At 49.6% G+C, this 20,952-nt stretch overlaps 1 protein-coding gene across 6 annotated transcripts in view; it reads left to right on the forward strand.

The window, feature by feature from the left end:
• Window positions 1-20,952, forward strand: part of RPS6KA2 (ribosomal protein S6 kinase A2) — a 331,320-nt gene that overhangs the window by 235,514 nt on the left and 74,854 nt on the right. For 5 of the 6 annotated variants that reach the window (XM_065930995.1, XM_065930997.1, XM_065930996.1 and 2 more), the window contains 2 exons: window positions 3,706-3,822; window positions 11,607-11,688. In XM_065930995.1, the coding sequence (XP_065787067.1) occupies window positions 3,706-3,822; window positions 11,607-11,688 (199 nt within the window). Of the gene's footprint in view, window positions 1-489; window positions 825-3,705; window positions 3,823-11,606; window positions 11,689-20,952 lie in introns of those variants that run through there. The other variant, XM_065930998.1, reaches the window with a different exon arrangement.

The raw sequence follows: 20,952 nt of genomic DNA on the forward strand, positions 1-20,952 counted from the left end.
TCTGGATCATTTTTGAAATGATCATTGGATCATTTTTGAAATCCTTGCTGGCAGAGCACACACCTGGCCATGATACCAGGCTCTCCCCCAAATTTCTCAGGTTATCTGTAAAAAAAAAAAAAAATACACTTCATAGGAGTTATGCTAGAAACCAAATGTTAGTGCTGTCTGTAGACAGTTTAGGACCAGACTTTATGTCCTTTAAGGGAATGGCATTAAAATCCACAAAGAATTCTAGAAAAAGTGACCTTCCTCATAAGAGGGAAAAGATGTTTATTTCTAAATGAGGCATAAGTAATACGTTAAATCTGGTTGCCCTTTAAGGCAGTAATGAGACAGTGATTCAGAAAATACGACTGTCCGTTCTGGAAATGGTTAGAAGCAGACAAGTCCAGACATGTTTCCCCAGCTCCCATCTGGGTGTTTCCTGTTCACACAGCACTCAGCTTAGGTCTCCAGACCTTGACTCTTTTTTTAAGCTCTTGGGAAAGAGGAAAACAAAATATCTCAAGCAAGTTCAGGCCATAAGTGTTACTATGAGTGCAGGATGCTAAAATCTAAAATGTGGAACTCCTGGCTCCTTTTTCAGTGGATCGTTGAGATTCTTTGCTGTTCCAGACCTCCCTGACGTTACCTGAAACATCACAGTACTATCAGGGAGCGGCCCGGGGTTTTAGGGCCCTTCCCGAGGAGGAAGTTAGCTGTGTGCTTTGGTGCATTTGCTCTAAGGACTGACAGCGAGAATCCCCACAAAAAGAAACGTTACAGAGAGATTTGCTTCTAAGCCTTCAGCTGCAATGTCAGGGCGGTGACGACGCAGGAAGGTGAATTCTGGCCGGCTGGTGTGTTTGCTGGTGGGGGAGAGCTGGGGGCTTGGGTCGCTGGTCTGTGCGGGGTGAGGGAAGCAGGGCCCTGGTGGGGGGATCCCCCAGGGATGCACCTGTCTGTCAAGGGGGCCCCGGAGGGCTGAGCGACGTCATGCTCCTCCAAGCGGAGGCGCGGACGCAGAGGGATGGCCTGGAAACTCTGGAGGCGCACAACGCGGTCGTTTGTGACTAGCGCTCGGAAGGGCCTGGGAGTGGGGCCGCGGGGTCAGTGGTCACCTGCCTCCTGGGAGTCTCCCCGGGGCCCCGGCCTCAGCCCCAGCCGGCGCTCACCCTGGTGTTGAGGGTGACCTTCTTTTCAGCTGTGTGAACGCTGGCGTGCTGAGGCACCAAAGCGAAGTCACAGAAGGATGGCGCTCGGTGACCCCTGCTGACCCGCGGGAGTGGCATCGTCTCTGCTGCAGGACTCAGCCATGTTCGGGGGGTCGGGGACGCTGGATGACCCAGTGCCATCCTGCCTGCGGGACGGGAGGTGCTGTGTGTTACCAGAAAAGTCAAGTGCAGTGAAAGGCGCTCAGTCATGTCCGACTCTTTGCAACCCCACAGACTACACAGTCCATGGAATTCTCCAGGCCAGGATCCTGGAGTGGGGGGCCTTTCCCTTCTCCAGGGGATCTTCTCAACCCAGGGATCGAACCCAGGTCTCCCGCACTGCAGGCGGATTCTTTACCCGCTGAGCCAGCAGGGAAGCCCGTTGGCAGAACGGGGGTGTTTTATTCTTCCTTCCGTGACAAGTAGCCATCAGGTTCTTTCTCGTCGGTGAGTCGGTGGAGGTGGAGGCACACCTGCGCGGCATCACTCATCAGGGCCTTGGCGAGCGCTTTGAACTTCGGCCTTGCCTTCTCAGTGGGCATCGGTCTGCAGGCACCGCCCGGATGAGCGCGGTCTTTTTGGGGAAGACACAGGTGCTGCCCTGCGCCCCGAGGCGCCCCTCTCCCTCCCCCTTCCCTGGTGGCTCAGCTGGTAAAGAGTCTGCCTGCAGTGCAGGAGACCCGGGTTCAGTCCCTGGGTCGGGAAGATCCCCTGGAGAAGGAAATGGTTACCCACGCCAGGGTCCTTTCCTGGAGAATCCCACGGACAGAGGCGCCTGGTGGGCTACGGTCCTTGGCAAAGAGTTGGACACAACTGAGTGACTAACACTTTCCGCTTTTTCCCTGTCGTAAATGGAGAGATTTCCCTACAGAAGAAGCCGTGCCCCTTTCTGTCACTAAAGGGGACCTGGGATTCCAGCGGGACTCAGAGGTCATCTCCACTCATGGGGGGAGGACCATGCCCTCAGCGTCCTCTCTCTCTTACATGTTGCAGGAATGCCGGGGGTTTAGTTGCTAAGTCTGCCCAACTCTTGTGACCCCATGGACTGTAGCCCGCCAGGTTCCCCTGTCCATGGGATTCTCCAGGCAAGAATACTGGAATGGGTTGCTGTTTCCTTCTCCATATTCAAGACGTCGTTACATTAAAATTCTTTGTGTCTTAACTGAACACATATAAGCTTTGTGAGCTGACCCCAAAAGGATCCATTTGGGGTATATTCATTGCTTGTTTTCACAAATAGAAACACAATTGCTTTTTTTTACAAAAATGGAAAAGAATCCTTGAATATGTGGAGATTGAAGGGTTTCCTTTAACCACTGGAATAAAAAGAAATGAAAAACAATTGTCTTGCAGCCCAGGCGACCTTCCTCCGCTTTCCCCAGGTGTCTGGTGTTGGCTATATGGAGGTAGTAGTCACAAAGTGTATAACTCTGAGAAACTTGAGTTTTCCACGCGTCTCTGAGAGGGGCCACTGCTGTGTGGATTACTGCTGTTACGACTTCATATGCCTGAGGCTTTAAGGTTCCTCTTGACTGGAAACCCGGCTCTCATACTTCCAGCCAGGCAACCTTAGTCAGGGTAAAATCTCACTTGGTAGTTGTTTAAGAAGTAAAAGAAATAATGTTTGGAAAGTCCGGCTGCCCAGAGCACTCTATGCGTGCGATTACAGGTGATGTTTTTAAGATGTGCTTTGCAGTCAGCCCTGCCTGCTATTTTTCAGTACGTAACCCAAGGCCAAAACCATAGTAGTGGATGAAGGATCAGGATGCATGGATGGAAAAGGGTGTCTTGGAGAAGCACAGAGATCAGTTCAGGAAAGGCCCTCCTTTCCAGCGTCCGCGTCTCCCGTGGCTGGTGGTGGGAGGGCTGCCTCGCCCCTGACAGGTAGGCAGTGCATCTCCGGGACACTCATCAGAAGCTCTCTGATGAACATTGGGAGTGATTCCTGTCAGGGCTTTAATTTCAAAATCAAGCACTTTTTCCCCTACTGGGAAACATTCTGAACTGGCAGAAAATCTTATCTGGCTGCTTCTTCTGAAATACAATCTCTGGGATAGAGATGAACCATCAGCTCTGGCAAGAATATAAGGGGGAGCAGAATAATCAGAAGGAGAAGGAGAAAAGAAATCCCTATTTCACAGACGACTGCTGCCCGTGGACGGCCCTTCAGGCCACAGAAGTGTAGACACTTAGACACATACTCAGAGGCTCGTTTGGTTCCATGGTCCCCACCTTCCTCCATATCAAAGTTTTGCCCAAATTGTTAAGATGCAGGATGGGTTTCATTGAGATGAATACAACACAACTCTACGGAGAAAGGAAACAATTAAAGGCTCACAAACAGAATCACTGGTACAAATAAGCAAGCAGATTATGCAAAGCGCTGCGATGTCACAGCTCTTAACTCCAATCCTGGAAATCCATAACCTACCCATCTCGTGGTAACTTGAGAGGAGGACGAATCCAGAGGAGCCCCTTGACATGCATTTCTGTCGTTCTTCTCTTGCAGGAAGAAGGCATTGTGAAGGAGATTGATATCAGTCACCATGTGAAAGCAGGCTTTGAAAAGGCCGACCCCTCCCAGTTTGAACTGTTGAAAGTCTTGGGACAAGGCTCCTATGGAAAGGTAAGTTGAGTCCAGGGTTCCCTCCAAGTGGGCCTCATTCCGCTGCAGCTGGTGCCCCACGTCAGGGCGAAGGGGAGATGGCAGAGGTGCCCCCTGAGCCCAAGGGAAGTGTGGCCCCCAGCTGATGGAATGAAGGTGGCGCCTGCTCGGCAGGCCCTGTGATAATGGGGGCCGTGACCTCCCTCTTCATGGCCAGAAGCCTGAGACAGTCGAGTCGGGCTTGGGAACGCGGCACGCACCAACCCCCTGTGGCTTCCACGAGCATTTAGTGTATCTCCGTGCTGGGGAGTGTCCTTGAACTTGAGCCATACATCTTTGGGAAGTACGCTCCACAGGTATTTTTCAAAAAGAAAGAAAAAAATTAAGAGAACAGGGAAGAAAGCAGTGGAGACGGCGGAGCCCTTTGGGACCCACTCACGTGTCGCCCAGGGAGGCAGGGAGACGGGGCCTGCAGCCTGGGTCCCCTCCCACCCTCCTTGTAAGCCGCGTGGTTATTCTGCCTCTCCAAGCCTCAGTTTCCCCACCCATAAAATGGACGTAATAGGAACTACTTTCTATAATTCTTCTGTGGTTTCAATAGCACAAGACTCCCATCTAGCGATTGTCTGATGAATCTGTGCACTAGAATTGTTCGTTTCAGGACATCCCTGGGGATCCAGTGGTTAAGAATCCACCTTCCAATGCAGGGGACACAGGCTCGATCTCTGGGCAGGGGACTGAGGTCCCACAGGCCTGGGAGCAACTAAGCCCGCCTGTCTCAATGACTGAGCCCTCACTCTAGAGCGTGCTCTGGCCGGGGAGGCCTCTGCCCCACAGCTGGAGCAAACCCGAGCGCCAAAGACCCAGCGCAGCCAAGAAGAAGAGTTGTTCATTTCTTTTCTTTTTCGCCTTCAAATTAAGACGAATACTGATTTCTCCCAGGAAATGAGAACCAGTTGTCTGTTCACATAGGACTGCTTCCATATACAGCAGGATGTCTGCAGATCTCTCACGAAACTGGGCAAGTTATTCCAGGGCCACGCTAATGTCTCTACATCCTTGGTGTATCTGTTAGAAATTATACAGACTTATGGTTTCTAGAACATGAGGCCCTGAGATCACCCAGGAGGCCCGCCTTTCCCGGAATTTAAGCAGGACAGGGTCCTGGCTTTTTGAAGTCACAGTTTTTGTGTGGAATGTGGATATTTGTCAGGTTTTCCCTTTTTTTCATAGGACTTGGTGCCAAGATGAAATCTGGCCCGTGTTGATTTCATGTAGGATTGATAGTATGTTGATGGTGTTCTAGATAATCTCTTACAGACCACGGAAATTTGCTTGTTTGTGAAATCTCCCTTTTGGCATTCTTAAAAGGTAGAATATTTTTATTTTTCTTTTCCACATGGCAATGTGGTAGCAACATGTATTTATATTAATAGTAATGTATCTGCAGACATGTTCACTTGAACCATATGAAATTAGCAAAATTCAAAATGCATTGGCCTTCAAAAATGGCAATTTCATATGGTTTTTAGGCATTTATTGAAGTAAGAGCGTGAAGATTTCAATCTCTCGGGGTAAAAAGTTACCAACACATGGAGGCAGACCTGTTTATGTGGTTGTGATTTGTCTTCTCACTAATTAGAAAGGTTGGAAAAGGGGTGTGTGTGTGTGTGTGTCTGTGAATTAGTCCACTTCAGTCGTGTCCGACTCTTTGCGACCCCAAGGACTGCAGCCCACCAGGCTGCTCTGTCCATGGGATTCTCCAGGCAAGAGTACTGGAGTCGGTTGCCATTCCCTCCTCCAGGGGATCTTCCTGACCCAGGGATCAAACCCGGGTCTCCTGAATTGCAGGCAGAGTCTTTACTGTCTGAGCCACTGGGGGAAGGGGAGTAAAGAACCACGACGTGGAAATAGGGACAAGCACGGAGCCCTCCGCTCCCGTCAGACATGCTGCCCAGGACTTGTTTCCCGAGGATGCGCAGTGGCAGCCGCATCAGCTCTGTCCTCTGTCCTCGGTCATGGAGACCTGGACGCCCACGCAGGCGAGCCCAGGGCTGCTGGGCAGGTCGTGCTTGACCATCTGGGCTGTCGTGTGACCCTGACTTCACTGAGCACCCCTCCCCCAATCTCAAGGTGCCCAGAAGCAGAAGAGATGGAAGATGCTTTCTGAGGTCAAGGAAAATGGATCTGAGCCTGTCCTTTCAATACCCGACTGAACAAAAGCTACACTGACAATGCCTTCCTCAGAGAAAACACCTTTTCCAATTTCCTGCAGATTCTGATTTTAACAACATTCTTTGGGAAACAAGTGAAATCCTGGTGTTCGGCAGAATCCCCTTGGAATGATCATCTTCATAACACTGAACTCTTTTCCTTCCCAGCTATGATTATGTTGTTGTTACTGTTCAGTCACTAAGTTGTGTTCAACTCTGCAACCCCATGGACTGCAGCACGCCAGGCTTCCTTGTCCTTCGCTATCTCCCGGATTTTGTTCAAACTCATGTCCACTGAGTCAGTGATGCCATCCAGCCATCTCATCCTCTGTCGTCCCCTTCTCCTCCTGCCTTCAATCTTCCCCAGCAACAGGGTCTTTTCCAGTGAGTCAGTTCTTCGCCTCAGGTGGCCAAAGTATCAGAGCTTCATCTTCAGCACCAGTCCTTCCAGTGAATATTCAGGGTTATTTCCTTTAGTATTGATTGGTTTGATCTCCTTGCAGCGAAAGGGACTCTCAGGAGTCTCCTCCAGCACCGCAGTCTGAAAGCATCAGCTCTTTGGTGCTCAGTCTTCTCTGTGGTCCAGGCCTCATATCCACACATGACAACTGGAGAAACCAGAGTTTTGACTACACCAAGCTTTGTCAGCAAAGTGATGTCCCTGCTTTGTAATATGCTATCTGGGTTTGTCAGAGCTTTCCTACCAAGGAGCAAACATCTTTTAATTTCATGGCCCAAGTAAATAAAGCCTGTCACTATTTCCATTGTTTCCCCATGTATTTGCCATGAAGTGATGGGACGAGATGCCATGATCTTAGTTTTTTGAATGTTGAGTTTCAAGCCAACTTTTTCACTCTCCTCTTTCACCCTCGAGAGGCTCCTTAGTTCCTCTTGGCTTTCTGCCATTAGAGTTGACATCATCTGTGTATCTGAGGTTATTGATATTTCTCCCAGCAGACTTGATTCCAGCTTGTGCTTCATCCAGCCCAGTATTTCGAATGCTGTACTCTGCATATAAGTTATATAAGCAGGGTGACAATATGCACCCTTGTTGTACTCCTCCACAGCCTTGTCATGGCAGAGGGGCTCACGTAACTCAATGAAGCTAGTAGCTGTGGCATGCAGGACCATGGAGACAGAGGGGTCACAGTGGAGAGTTCTGAGAGAACGTGGTCCCCTGGAGGAGGGAATGGCAAACCACTCTAGTGTTCTTGCCATGAGAACCCCATGAACAGTGGGGAAAAAGCCATAATTATACGAAGCATAAAAAATAAAGCATAGAAGATTAATATCTTCTGATATTAATAAATAAAGAGATAAATAAAGAGTAAATAAAATAAAGATAAGTAAATAAAATAAAGAGTAAGATAAATAAAAGTAAAGCAAGTAAATGGAGATAAATAAAGGAAGAGGCAGTGGCATCTCCTGCAGATGCTTAACCTCCATTAACTGGAGATTCCCCAGCTCAGCCAGTGCCTATGCGTCTGCCTCACGGGGAGGTGGCTGTGTCTCCACATGGCTCGGGGAAAGGTTTTGCAGAGTCGCGGCTGAGCTGCTGGAGAAGGGTTCCAAAAATAAAACGAGGGAGGTCGTGACGAGTCACCTGGATTAAGTGCTAGAGATGCCGCCTCTGTCTTTGCCGAGATTGACGGGTTGTTTGGGAACTTATTTCCCTGCGTCAGGATGTGTTCCTGGGTCAGGTAAGAAGGAAGAGGCGAGAGGTTCAGGATGCTGTGGACAAAAGAGCTCTCCCTGAGTGGACAGAGCCCACATCTTCACTCTGTTACATCCACCTTTTAAGTTGATCGATACTGTCTTTTGCTGTGTCTCTCAAGGTTAGCTGCTCAGCTGGCTGTAGGACCATTCCGGCCTCACTTCTTTAGGACCTGGCGTGTGGCAGGAGCCTGACAAATATTGGGAGAATAAGGTTTTTTCCCTGTCTTTTGAAAATAAAAGAAGTCTTTTTAAAAATAGATAAATATGAACAGCCATTTTTGTGTTTGTGATTTAGTCTCTAATTGTGTTCGACTCTTTGCAACTCGCTGGATTGCAGCCCTCCAGGTTCCTCTGTCCATGGGATTCTCCAGGTAAGAATACTGGAGTGGGTTGCCATTTCCTTCTCCAGAGGATCTTCCCAACCCAGGGATCCAACCCAGGTCTCTTGCTTTGCAGGTGGATTCTTTACCGTCTGAGCCACTAGGGAATCCCTATATATATAGCCATTACCACCCATCATCTCATTTTTAAAACCTGAAATGCAATAAACAAAGAAGGCTTATGTGAAGACGTCTCTGCAAGGTTTGACATCTTGTAAATTGAATCTATGGCTCAGACTGTAAAGAATCTGCCCACAATGCAGAAGACCTGGGTTGGATTGCTAAGTCAGGAAGATCCCCCAGAGAAGGAAATGGCAACCCACTCCAGGACTCTTGCCTGGAGAATCCCATGGACAGAGGAGCCTTTCGAGCTGCAGTGTTTGGGGTCGCAAAGAGTCTGACATGACTGAGTGACTGACTCCCACACAGACTGAACTGTACTGGTCAGCTGCCACGTGAATGTGGTTCAGCGTGGACTTTAGTAGACGGTATTCTCTGCTCCTCTGGAGAAGGAAGTGGCAACGCAGTCCAGTATCCTTGCCTGGGAAATCCCACGGGCAGAGGAGAAGGGCCCACGTGGGAATGCTCTGGTTTCTCCGCACGGCCCCCTGGGCACTCCTGCCACAGCTCTGCCCGCCTGTCGGGAGGCTCCTCACCAGCTCCCAGACGGAGCTCTCTGGGCTGGGACAGGAGACCCGGCGCCCAGAGAGGCCCAGGGCCCCGCGGCCAAGCAAACACTTGTGTGATGCACTCATGCACAGAGGCACGGCCCACGCCTCCCATGGTAAGGGTTCCCAGGGACACTCGTCCAGAACCCGGGCGAGGAGCGTGCCTACTTCTCGTCGCCCGGGATTTGCTAGATTCTCGGCCCCAGGGGCAGCGTCTGTCCCGGGAGCGACACTGTCCTGCCCGCCTCTGCCCTCCTTTCTGCTGGGCAGAGGGCAAGGGGTGCTCCTGCTGGCCTGGGTGTCCCCGGGGCCCTGGGTGACAGGGTCACGAAGGGGCGGGGTGGGGAGTCCCGGGTCCGGAGGCAGCTGATGGGCAGGTGGTGACCCCGGGAGCTGATGCGAGGAGGCCATCCCCCTACTCTGCTTGACACCTCCTGACCTGCCTCATCTCCCAGGGGCGGGGCCGTTTGTGTCTCCTGGGGGCGGGGTCATGCCTCCCAAGGGCGGGACTTGTCTCCCATGGGCGGGTCATGTCTCCCGTGGGCGGGGCCGCATCTCCCGTGGGCGGGGCCTCGTCTCCCATGGGCGGGGCCGTGTCTCCCGAGGGCGGGGTCGTGTCTCCCAGGGGCGGGACTTGTCTCCCGTGGGAGGGGCCGCATCTTCCGGGGGCGGGTCATGTCTCCCGTGGGCGGGGCCCGTCTCCCGTGGGCGGGGCCCGTCTCCCGTGGGCGTGTCATGTCTCCCGAGTGCGGGGCCGTGTCTCCCAGGGGCGGGCTGTGTCTCCCAGGGGCGGGGCCGTGTCTCCAGGGGGCGGGACCGTGTCTCCCAAGGGCAGGGCCGTGTCTCCCGTGGTCAGGGCAGACTGCTCTGCGCTGCCGTCAGGCCGCTGCTCCCCCACCGCCATCCCGTGTCCTGAGTGTTTGGGGTGGGGGGTGACGATGCAGCCTCCCACAGCCCCACACTTGGGCGTGAACTCCTGGAGCCGGGACCCCGTGTGTCTGTGAGGCCGGTCTTCTCGTCTCAGAAGGCCGGTGAGGGCCCCCGTCAGGGACACGTGGGCAGCACCCCTGCCTCCTGGACGCGCGTCCTCTGTGTGGGTGTCTGTCATGACCGCAGCGGTTTGCATCTGTTGGGAAGTCCTCTTAGAAAAACTGGACACTACCTTTTCTATCTGCACAGAAGGTGCTTTTCTTCCCTGCTGGATACCCTAGGTTGGTTGGTTGGTTTTTCACTAACCTCATTCAACAATTATGAGTGTGACTCTTAAGCTTAGCCTCTCAAACGGTTGTCTCTTCTTCTTGCTTTTCCCCCACAGAACATGTCAAAATGTGTTCCAGCAAATGTTAAGTGTCCACATGAGAATAGGTAAGAGCCATTTAGAACCAGCTCTGTCTGTAAACTTCAGCTACTCAAAGCTAAAACATGGATGAGGAAAACGAGAGAACCTAGCTTCTTGAGGGTCCGAGTCTGTCCAGTGTTGTCTGGCAGGGACTCTCAGGGGAGGCTTTGCTGTAGATATTTACAGGGCATATTTGCAATAAACCACGTGGTCTATCTCCCTGAAAACTTATGAAGAGAGTTTGGTTTTCTAAACAAGTGTTCTGATTTTACAAAAGAAGGTGCTATTCTGGTTCAAAATTGGCAACGGAGTACATCAAGGCTGTATATTGTCACCCTGCTTATGTAACCTCCATACAGAGGACATCATGGGAGATGCCAGGCTGAATGAATCACAAGCTGGAATCGAGATTGCTGAGAGAAATATGAACAACCTCAGATATGCAGATGAAACCAACTCTAATGACAGAAAGTGAAGAGGAACTAAAGATCTTCTTGATGAGGGTGAAAGAAGAAAGTGGAAAAGCTAGCTTAAAACTCAACATTCAGGAAACTAAGATCGTGGCATCCGGTCCCATCACTTCATGGCAAATAGATGGGGAAACAATGAAAACAGTAACAGATTTTGTTTGCTTGGGCTCCAAAATCACTGCAGATGACTGCAGCCATGAAATTATAAAACACTCGCTCCTTGGAAGGGAAGTTTTGACAAAGCCAGACGGTGCATGAAAATTCAGAGACCTCACTTTGCTGACAAAGTTTCATGTAGTCAAAGCTGTGGTTTTTCCAGTAGTCATATACAGATGTGAGAGTTGGACCATGAAGAAGACTGAGTGCCAAAGAACTGATTGCTGTCAAACTGCTGGAGAAGACTCTTGAGCGTCCCTTGGACAGGACGGTGATGAAACCAGTCCATCCTAAAGGAAATCAGTCCTGAATATTCATTGGAAGGACTGACGCGGAAGCTGAAGCTCCAGTTCTTTGCCACCTGGTGCGAAGAGCTGATTGACTGGAAAAGACCCCAATGCTGGGAAAGATCGAGGGCAGGAGGAGAAGGGGACGACAGAGGATGAGATGGTTGGATGGCATCACCGACTCAATGGACGTGAGTTTGAGCAAGCTCCAGGAGCTGGTGATGGACATAGAGGCCTGGCGTGCTGCAGTCAGTCCATGGGGCTGCAAAAAGTCGGACACGACTTAGCAACTGAACAACAACAATTGCCTCTGATATAGTGTTTCACAGAAAGAGAATGGTGCCCACAATAAGTATAATTCTTAAGGTGAACACATAACATGGGTCCTCATAGGGTTGTACTAAATTAGATGAAACTTTTTAGACGTTGGAGGAGATGTTACATTTATGTTTTTCCTATAGCATATTTATTTTATTGGGGTTTCCCACACTCCCTAGTGTATCCCCCTGTCAGATCAAATGAGGAAAACGAGTTTGCCGTCTTAACAACTGCAGATGTCCTGTGTTCTCTCCTTAGGTGTTCTTGGTGAGGAAAGTCAAGGGGTCAGATGCTGGACAGCTCTACGCAATGAAGGTTCTTAAGAAGGCCACCCTGAAAGGTGAGGAGTTGCAGAGGGCGAGATGTGCCTGACTGTGGTTTATCCTCTGCTTGTTATGGGGGATACAGCCATCCTGTCCAGGGTTGCTTGACTTCTGCATGTTGACACGTCACTCTGATGGATAATACACAATGCAAACATGTCCCTGAATATTTAGCATCTCCCTAGAAAACGTGCACAGCCTTCGGAGGGAAAGCCATATTGTGTAAATACCACCCTCCACATATGCTTGGCTGTGACATGCCATTTGGGGGAAGGAGCGCTGAGGAGGCGAGCAGAAGCAGGTTGTTGCGGCTGTATTGGGCGACAAAGCAGCCTGAATCCGTCCGTCAGGCTGGATTGCTCAGTTTTAAACAAAATGTGACTCACAACTGTTTTATTTCTCTTTCGTCCGCCAACTGGGTTTTAGAAATTCAGTCCAACACCTGATTTCCCTCCCTCTGAACTCCTCCTACGCACCCTACCTCCCGGCCAAGAATGTGCACATAACACAGGTCAAAATAAGCTGTTATTTGAAACCTCTGTTCCAAGTGCATGGTCATGTAGCCAATAACACATAGAATGGAGCACAAACTCCCTCTGCTCTGATCACCTCCTGGGGTGAGGGAGGGATCTCGGGTCCTAAAGAGTGAGAGAAGGCTGAGCGCACAGCACCTGGTCTGGACGGTGAGACGGCGGAGCCTGTCACCCACCTACGCTCTTCACGGGGGGAGGGTACCCACCACATGGGGCCGCACGGGGCTCCCGGCAGGTGTGGAGCAAGTCGCAGGGGCTGTGAGATGCAGACTGTGTAGAAACAGGAGGGCTGGGTGAGCCCTGGCTCCAGGGAGAATGTGGGGGGCTTGTTAGAACAGTTCTGTGGGCTGGCAGGGCACTGAACACATTAGATTGAAGACCAGACAGGGCACATCGATCCGGCTCATGGGGAATCCCACGGCGGGGAGCCTTTCCTGTGGGGCGTGCAGACTCCCTCAGTCATGCCCGACTCTGTGTGGCCCCGTGGACCGCAGCCCGCCAGCCTCCTCTGTCCATGGGGTTCTCCAGGCAAGAACACTGGACGGGATTGCCGTGCCCTCCTCCAGGAATCTCCCCGACCCAGGGGTCGAACCCGTGTTTCCTACGTTTCCTTCGCTGGCAGGCAGGTTCTCTGTCACTAGCACCACCTGGGAAGCTTTCCAGTGCGGTGGGGAAGCACGTCCGACAAGGGCAGCAGAGGTCGTGATTAGGGCTCTGGGGCCTGCAAAGCTCGCAGATGCCGAGGCAGGTCTCTCTTGGACTTTCAGGTCTGGTATCACAACGTCCTCAGCACCTGTGAGGAAGGGGCAGTACAAAACATGTCGTCCTCTGCCTTCAGGGCGGGGCTTCCCTGGTGGCTCAGAAGGTGAGCTGTCTGCCTGCAACGTGGGAGACCTGGGTTCAATCCCTGGGTTGGGAAGGTCCCCTGGAGAAGGAAATGGCAACCCACTCCAGTATTCTTGCCTGGAAAATCCCATGGATGGAGGAGCCTGGTGGGCTACAGTCCGTGGGGTTGCAAAGAGTCGGATACAACTGAGCAACTTCACTGGTTCACCTTCAGGACACTTCCTGTCTAGTTGCTAAATAAGATATATTTTTGAACCACATATAGCCAATAAGACAGGAGAGTAAATGCATAGATAAAATTATATATATATATGAGTAACAGGCAAATTTGGCCTTGGAGTACAGAATGAAGCAGGGCAAAGGCTAATAGTTTTGCCAAGAGAATGCACTGGTCATAGCAAATACCCTCTTCCAACAACACAAGAGAAGACTCTACACATGGACATCACCAGATGGCCAACACCAAAATCAGACTGATTATATTCTTTGCAGTCAAAGATGGAGAAGCTTTATACAGTCAGTAAAAACAAGACCAGGAGATGACTGTGGCTCAGATCATGAATTCCTTATTGCCAAGTTAAGACTGAAATTGAAGAAAGTGGGGAAAACCACTAGACTATTCAGGTATGACCTAAATCAAATACCTTCTGATTTTACAGTGAAAGTGAGAAATAGATTTAAGGGACTAAATCTGATAGACAGGGTGCCTGAAGAACTATGGACAGAGGTTCGTGACATTGTATAGGAGACAAGAAGCAAGACCATCCCCAAGAAAAAGAAATGCAAAAAAGCAAAATGATTGTCTGAGGAGGCCTTACAAATAGCTGAGAGAAGAAGAGAAGCGAAAGGCAAAGGAGAAAAGGAAAGATATTCCCATTTGAATATGTAGTTCCAAAGAATAAATAGTAAGGAGAGATAAGAAAGGCTTCCTCAGTGATCAATGCAAAGAGATAGAGGAAAATAATAGAATGGGGAAGACTAGAGATCTCTTCAAGAAAATTAGAGATACCAAGGGAGAATTTCATGCGAAGATGGGTTTGATAAAGGACAGAAATGGTATGGACCTAACAGAAGCAGAAGATATTAAGAAGAGGTGGCAAGAATACACAGAAGAACTGTACACAAAAGATCTTCACGACCCAGATAATCACAATGGTGTGATCACTCACCTAGAGCCAGACATCCTGGAATGTGAAGTCAAGTGGGCCTTAGGAAGCATCACTACGAACAAAGCTAGTGGAGGTGATGGAATTCCAGTTGAGCTATTTCAGCTCCTAAAAGACGATGCTGTGAAAGTGCTGCACTCAATATGCCAGCGATTTGGGAAACTCAGCAGTGGCCCGAGGACTGGAAAAGGTCAATTTTCATTCCAATCCCAAAGAAGGGCAATGCCAAAGAATGCTCAAACTACCACACAATTGCACTCATCTCACACGCTAGTAAAGTAATGCTCAAAATTCTCCAAGCCAGGCTTCAGCAATACATGAACCGTGAACTTCTGATGTTCAAACTGGTTTTAGAAAAGGCAGAGAAACCAGAGATCAAATTGCCAACATTCGCTGGATCATCAAAAAAGCAAGAGAGTTCTAGAAAAACATCTATTTCTGCTTCATTGACTAGGCCAAAGTCTTTGACTGTGTGGATCACAATAAACTGTGGAAAATTCTGAAAGAGATGGGAATACCAGATCACCTGACCTGCCTCTTGAGAAACCCGTATGCAGGTCAGGAAGCAACAGTTACAACTAGACATGGAACAACAGACTGGTTCCAAATAGGAAAAAGAGCACATCAAGGCTGTATATTGTCATCCTGCTTATTTAACTTATATGCAGAGTACATCATGAAAAACACTGGACTGGAAGAAGCACAAGCTGGAATCATGATTGCCGGGAGAAATATCAATAACCTCAGATATGCAGATGACACCACCCTTATGGCAGAAAGTGAAGAGGAACTAAAAAGCCTCTTGATGAAAGTAAAAGAAGAGAGTGAAAAAGTTGGCTTAAAGCTCAACATTCAGAAAACTAAGATCATGGCATCCGGTCCTATCACTTCATGGGAAATAGATGGGGAAGCAGTGGAAACAGTGGCTGACCTTACTTTCTGGGGCTCCAAAATCACTGCAGATGGTAATTGCAGCCATGAAATTAAAAGACACTTGCTCTTTGGAAGGAAAGTTATGACCAACCTAGACAGTATATTAAAAAGCAGAGACATTACTTTGCCAACAAAGATCCGTCTAGTCAAGGCTATGGTTTTTCCAGTGGTCATGTATGGATGTGAGAGTTGGACCATAAAGAAAGCTGAGTGCTGAAGAATTGATGCTTTTGAGCTGTGGTGTTGGAGAAGACTCTTGAGAGTTCCTAGGACTGCAAGGAGACCCAACCAGTCCATCCTAAAGGAGATCAGTCCTGGGTGTTCATTGAAGGACTGATGCTGAAGCTGAAACTCCAGTACTTTGGCTACCTGGTGCAAAAAGCTGACTCATTTGAAAAGACCCTGATGCTGGGAAAGATGGAGAGCAGGAGGAGAAGGGGACGACAGAGGATGAGACGGTTGGATGGTGTTGCCGATTCAATGGACATGAGTTTGAGTGGACTCCTGAAGTTGGTGATGGACAGGGAGGCCTGGCGTGCTGCGATTCATGGGGTCTCAAAGAGTCAGTCACGACCGAGTGACTGAAATGAAGTGAACTGAACTGAGGCCTAAACGTCTTAGGTAGAAAGGAAGAAAAGAATTTTTTTCTAAATTCTTCATTCAAGAAGGATTTAGAAGATGCGTGAGACTTAAGATATTAAAAAGAATTTCTATAGAAAACAGGAATCAGGGTGACATTGTCAGTATGGCCCATGAAGAAAATATGGAAACTGCACACTTTGGCCAGACTGGAGCCTGCATCAGAATCACCTGTGCGTATTTGAGGAACGTTGTTAAAAGTAATTCCTAGTCCCCACTCCTGACCTACTAGATCATAATCTCTTAGGGGCAGAGCCTAAAACTTGACTTTTCTAACAAACTGTCCCAATAATTCTTTTCTACACAGAAGTTTTTGGGGTCTGTGATGTAGGCATTCAAGTTTATTTTAGACACTGGAGTTTTTAATTCAGCCACATAATTTAAGCCATGCTACTTATAGTGAACATTTTTTTTTTGTAGCTGTAATAACATTTCTAAAATTGTTTGTCAGTTGAACTTGGCCAAGGTCTCCATAATAATATAACTTTAAAGAATCATTTGTTGTTAATAAAAGAAGTATAGAAAATAAAGCAGCTCTTGACTTTCTATCCCTCACTTTATAAATAAAATAATCTCATCACTAAACAGTAGTTTCATAGAAATAGAAAGTCAAATTAGACATTTGTTAATTCCGGATCATCAGAATGTCTAGAAAATGAACAGCTTCCCTGGCACTTCCTCAAAAGTTAACAGAGTTAGCATGTGACTCAACTATTCCAATCCTTTGTATATAACCAAGAAAAATGAAAACATAGATCTACACAAAAGCTTGTACATGAGTGTTCACAGCAACATCAGTCAATTCACAGGAGCCCAAAAGTGGACAAGCGCCCAGTATCCATCCACTGGTGGATAAATAAAGCATGGTATGTCCATACAGTGGAGAATTATTTGGCAATCCAAAGAAATGAAATACTGATGCATCGTATGGCCTGGATGAACCTTGAAACAAAGTGCTGGGTAAAAAGAAGCCAGTCACAGCGTTGCTCATGTTGCAGGGTTCTATTTAGACGAATATCCCGCAGAAGCGAATCCGCAGGGACAGAAAGTAGCTGGATCGTTGCTGGGGCTGGGGGGTTAGGGAGACAGGGCCGAGTGACTGGCCGTGGGTTTCTTTCAGGGGTGATGAAAATGTGCTATGACTGACTGTGGTGGTGGCTGCACAGGCCGAGTGCTCTGAAAACCACTGAGTTGCATGCTCTAGCTGGGAGGATTGAGGGGTGTATGTTTCCCAGTAAAGCTGCTATTTTTAGAAATGAACAGCTGCTGCATGACATGGCCATTTGCGAAAACCCACACTTTCATCCTCAACGCGTAGAGGTTCACTCTCTTAGACACAGAGCGGGCAGCTCCCTGTGGCTGGAGACGCAGGCAGGTCGAAGCAGGCGCCGTGTTAGGTCATCCTCCGGCCGAGTGTTCCCGGAGGTCCCCTGCCATCTCCCCTCCGTCGGCAGAGCCCATTAACCTCAGCAGCAGGCACCCAGCACCTAGCATTGCTCCCGCCCTCTCTGCTGGTAACTGTTCTTCCTCCCATCACATCGTTCCTCCTGCCCCCAAGGAAGACGGAAAGGTGGGAGAGAATGGGAGCCACAGGGGAAGCTGTGTGTCCATCCGCTGGTCCTTGTTCAGCCCATCCGTCGATCTCAGCCTGGACCCCTTAGCTCCTGTGCAAACACTCATCTCTGTGGTTTTAGCCTCCTGGGTACAGGTGTCTCTACATTTGTTTATAATCCAATCCAGTGTCCTTGAGAAAGTGCTCCTGATACAAGGTTACACGGATTAGGCCGGATATGAAACTGTGTTACAGAACAATTGAGATGTTGCTATTAATAAAAGCATGAGTGTCTCTGTGAGTACAGGTAGATGCCTGTGTGTTCACAAATACTGAATATATGTCACACTTATAGGAAATGAGCCAAAACAAAAACAGCCGTAGCAGCATTGGGAGCATTTGTTTTCATCTCTATATTCTGTATTCCAACTTTTCAACAAACATTTGACTTTGTATAACATGAAGGTTTTTTTTTGCATAATATTCCAGAACAACATGCTTGACTATGTGAAATCCCTTTTACATTGTGAGAATAGGTCATATAAACAGAAAGTCAGAAAAACTTCCCACTTTCTTGTGCTCCTTTCAAAGGCAGCTTCCAAACCAAACATTAATTTTATGTCATCTATTTCGACTTTTCATAATGATACGTCACTAAAGAACAGATTTTTTTCCCCAGAAATGCAATCAGAACTTGTTTTCCTAAGAGAAAATATAGAAGTTTTACAAAACAGTCCTTTGTGTGAGCTGGTGATTGGACCCATCAAAGGGGGACCAGGTACATCCTAAACGGGGCCGGATCCTCTGAGCGACTGAGGGGGCTTCTGCCCTTCCTAGAATTTCCTTTCCCCTCACATGTGGAAGAAGAGGGCTTTGAGATTTGTTTTGGCTCCAACACCTCTGCATCCGTCAGCCTGAGAGGTTCAAATATTCACAAGCCGTTCTCCACCCTCAAAGCATCCCCGGTTTGCAGGCTCGTTAGTGAATCAGAAGAATGTGTTGGAAAAGCAACGTGGGTGACAGAGGCACCCGTCGGGGATGCAGACAGCCAGCCTAGGAAAATGCACCTGAAGCGTGAAGTTATTTTGCGAGGGGGAGAATGGAAGGAGGGCGGGAAACTCGTGGGAATGATTGTAAACCTCCCGATTGCTTCTCAGGCACGCGGGTGACCGTCCGTGTGCAGAGGGTGCGTCGTCGTCGTTTGGATTCCAAGTAACCTGACAAGCGGAGAGTAGTCCCTGACAGCTCTCTTTCATCTTTAAATGAGTTTGGAGGTGTCAGGCGCCTGCCCCCTCTTTCTGTAACGAGGCAGCACGCCATTTCTGAGGAAAATGTCAACTGCTGAAGCAGCTGACGGGTGACAAGCCTGCGGGAGCACCGCCTCGGCCCGTCCACGCCCCCAGCCCACGCGGGCCCCCGCGAGCGGATGGCGCTGCGCGCCCCCGGCTCTGAAGGAGGCTTTCAGAGTGTTCAGTGCCTCTAACTGACAGCGTGTCTGTGTCCGTGACTCAACGCTGGCTTACCGCAGGTGACAGCTCCAAATAACAGATCCCAAAGGGTGTTGTAGGGGAACTTGGTTGAAAAGACCGCGTGCTCCCAAGCCTGAGCCCAGGATGAAGCAGGACGGATCTCTGTCCCCTGTGTAGTGACCAGCCAGCGGGGGCTGTCACCCACGTTAGCAAGGTGATTCCTAGCCGGGGCTGCAGGCTGGAGTGCCCTGCGGGACTCTTACAGAGTGCTGGGGTCGCGTCGGGTCCGGATGTGGTCTGGGCATGAGAATACAGGCGTCCCCTGTGCCCCGCCAGCGAGGGGACCCCTGTGCGGGGGCTGGGAGCACAAACGCTGGACCCTGGGGTTCCGTCTGCCTGTGCCACCTTGGGTAGCCTCTCCTGGCCACCGCTGGCCCCTACATAACAGATGATGGCAGTGATAGCACCTCCCTCACAATGCTGCTGATGTGAGGGTTAAACTCATCCACACACGTGAGCTGCAGCCAGCACAGGGCTCAGTGGCCCTCCCTTTGTTTCTGGGCCTCTTCTCCTTGGAGACTGGCTTTGGAGGTGTGCTGCACTCTTCTTGTCTAGGTTTGCTTTAGGTCTGATGGAGGGCAGGAAGGAAGAGGAACGTTGAGCCTTCATCGCCATCTGGTTAGAAAGACGTATGTCTGGGTCCAGTCCTGGCTCCTCCAGCTCCGTGAAGAGCCTGTGATGGTGCTGGTCACCGCCAGTGACGTTAGTTAGTTACCAAGGATGCCCGGCACCTGCTGGGGACCACAAGCCCCCACCCCGGGACGGCTCCTCCCATAGAATTCTCATTTTAGTGACAACTGATGAGTTTGAGTCAATTCCGGGAGCTGGCGATGGACAGGGAGGCCTGGCGTGCTGCAGTCCACGGGGTCGCAAAGAGTCGGACACGACTGAGCAACTGAACTGAACTGAACTGAACTGAAACATCTCTCCATAATTTGGAGAGAGCTTTTATTATGCAGTATGTCTTTGCAGTGGTAGTCTTCCGACAGGACTTCACTTGTGTTCTCACACCTAACTTTTCAGCTATTTTCTCTATAAGTCAACTTTCTAAGCCCAAAGGAGATACACATTCCATACTTTGATGGAAATGGCTTGTGACCTGTTGATTCTAAAGGAAAAAGTGTCCTGGCAAAACCTTGATGTTTAGCAAGTAACTGATAGACCATTCTGGGCACCTCGTGTGTGTTTCCTGGCGGCTGCGGGTGGGTTCCAGCAACAGCCTGGCCGGGAGAGAATAGGGCGGGCCCCAGCGGCGCCTTCTGAGCCTCTTGGGGTGTCTGTCGGACCACAGGGCTGTCCCCCCTCTATCCTCTTGTCAAGGAGAGCTCTGCCTCCATCCCTTGAGCATTGGCAGGTACAGGACAGAATTGCACGGATCCCATTGACACTGACTACATCTCAAAACGTTCACATCAGAGCTAGCCTGCTCGGCTTCAAGCCTCAGAATGTGTTTGGAGCACCATTCTCTCTCCTTTTCTCTTACACTAAGATGCTTTGTTTTAAAAACTCTGCCTTAGAAACTGAGCTTCAGTCAGTGCCTGAGTCTGAACAGATGTTATTTTCCTGCTAATTCCTTTCTGTCATTTCATTCACATTCGGGTGGTTGCCCAGTCCTCCGGGGGGAGGGGGTGGGAGTAGGCAAGAGTCCAAGCACATGTGTTCCGTGCCCTTATGGTAGTGTTAGCTGCATTTTGTGGTGAGGAAATCGAGGTGCAAGGCAGTGAAGCCACACACTTGGAACCACGTGATTCGGAGCTGGTGGGGTCTGGGTTCCACGTTCATCCCCTCCCAGGTGAGGGGCACCTGGGACCAGCCTTGCCCGTCACCCACACGGCATCATTTCACCATCAGGAAGCCTCACCCCGCTGTCCCTGGGGTGTTCACTGTCCAGGGGAGCTATTTTCCCAACGGGTGATCTAAGACAAAAAGTACCGAGCCAGCATCACCCTTAGGTACAGTGCTTCAGCTTGGTTCTATGCGCCTTGATGTCCCTTATATGTGCCTTTCTACCAGAACTGTATTTCTTAACATTGTAGATAAAAAGTAGGAAATAAGTTTTTCCATTTGCTTGCGTCTTTAATGC

Source organism: Muntiacus reevesi, chromosome 3 (genome assembly GCF_963930625.1).
Source record: "Muntiacus reevesi chromosome 3, mMunRee1.1, whole genome shotgun sequence".
NCBI classification, from domain to species: domain Eukaryota; kingdom Metazoa; phylum Chordata; class Mammalia; order Artiodactyla; family Cervidae; genus Muntiacus; species Muntiacus reevesi.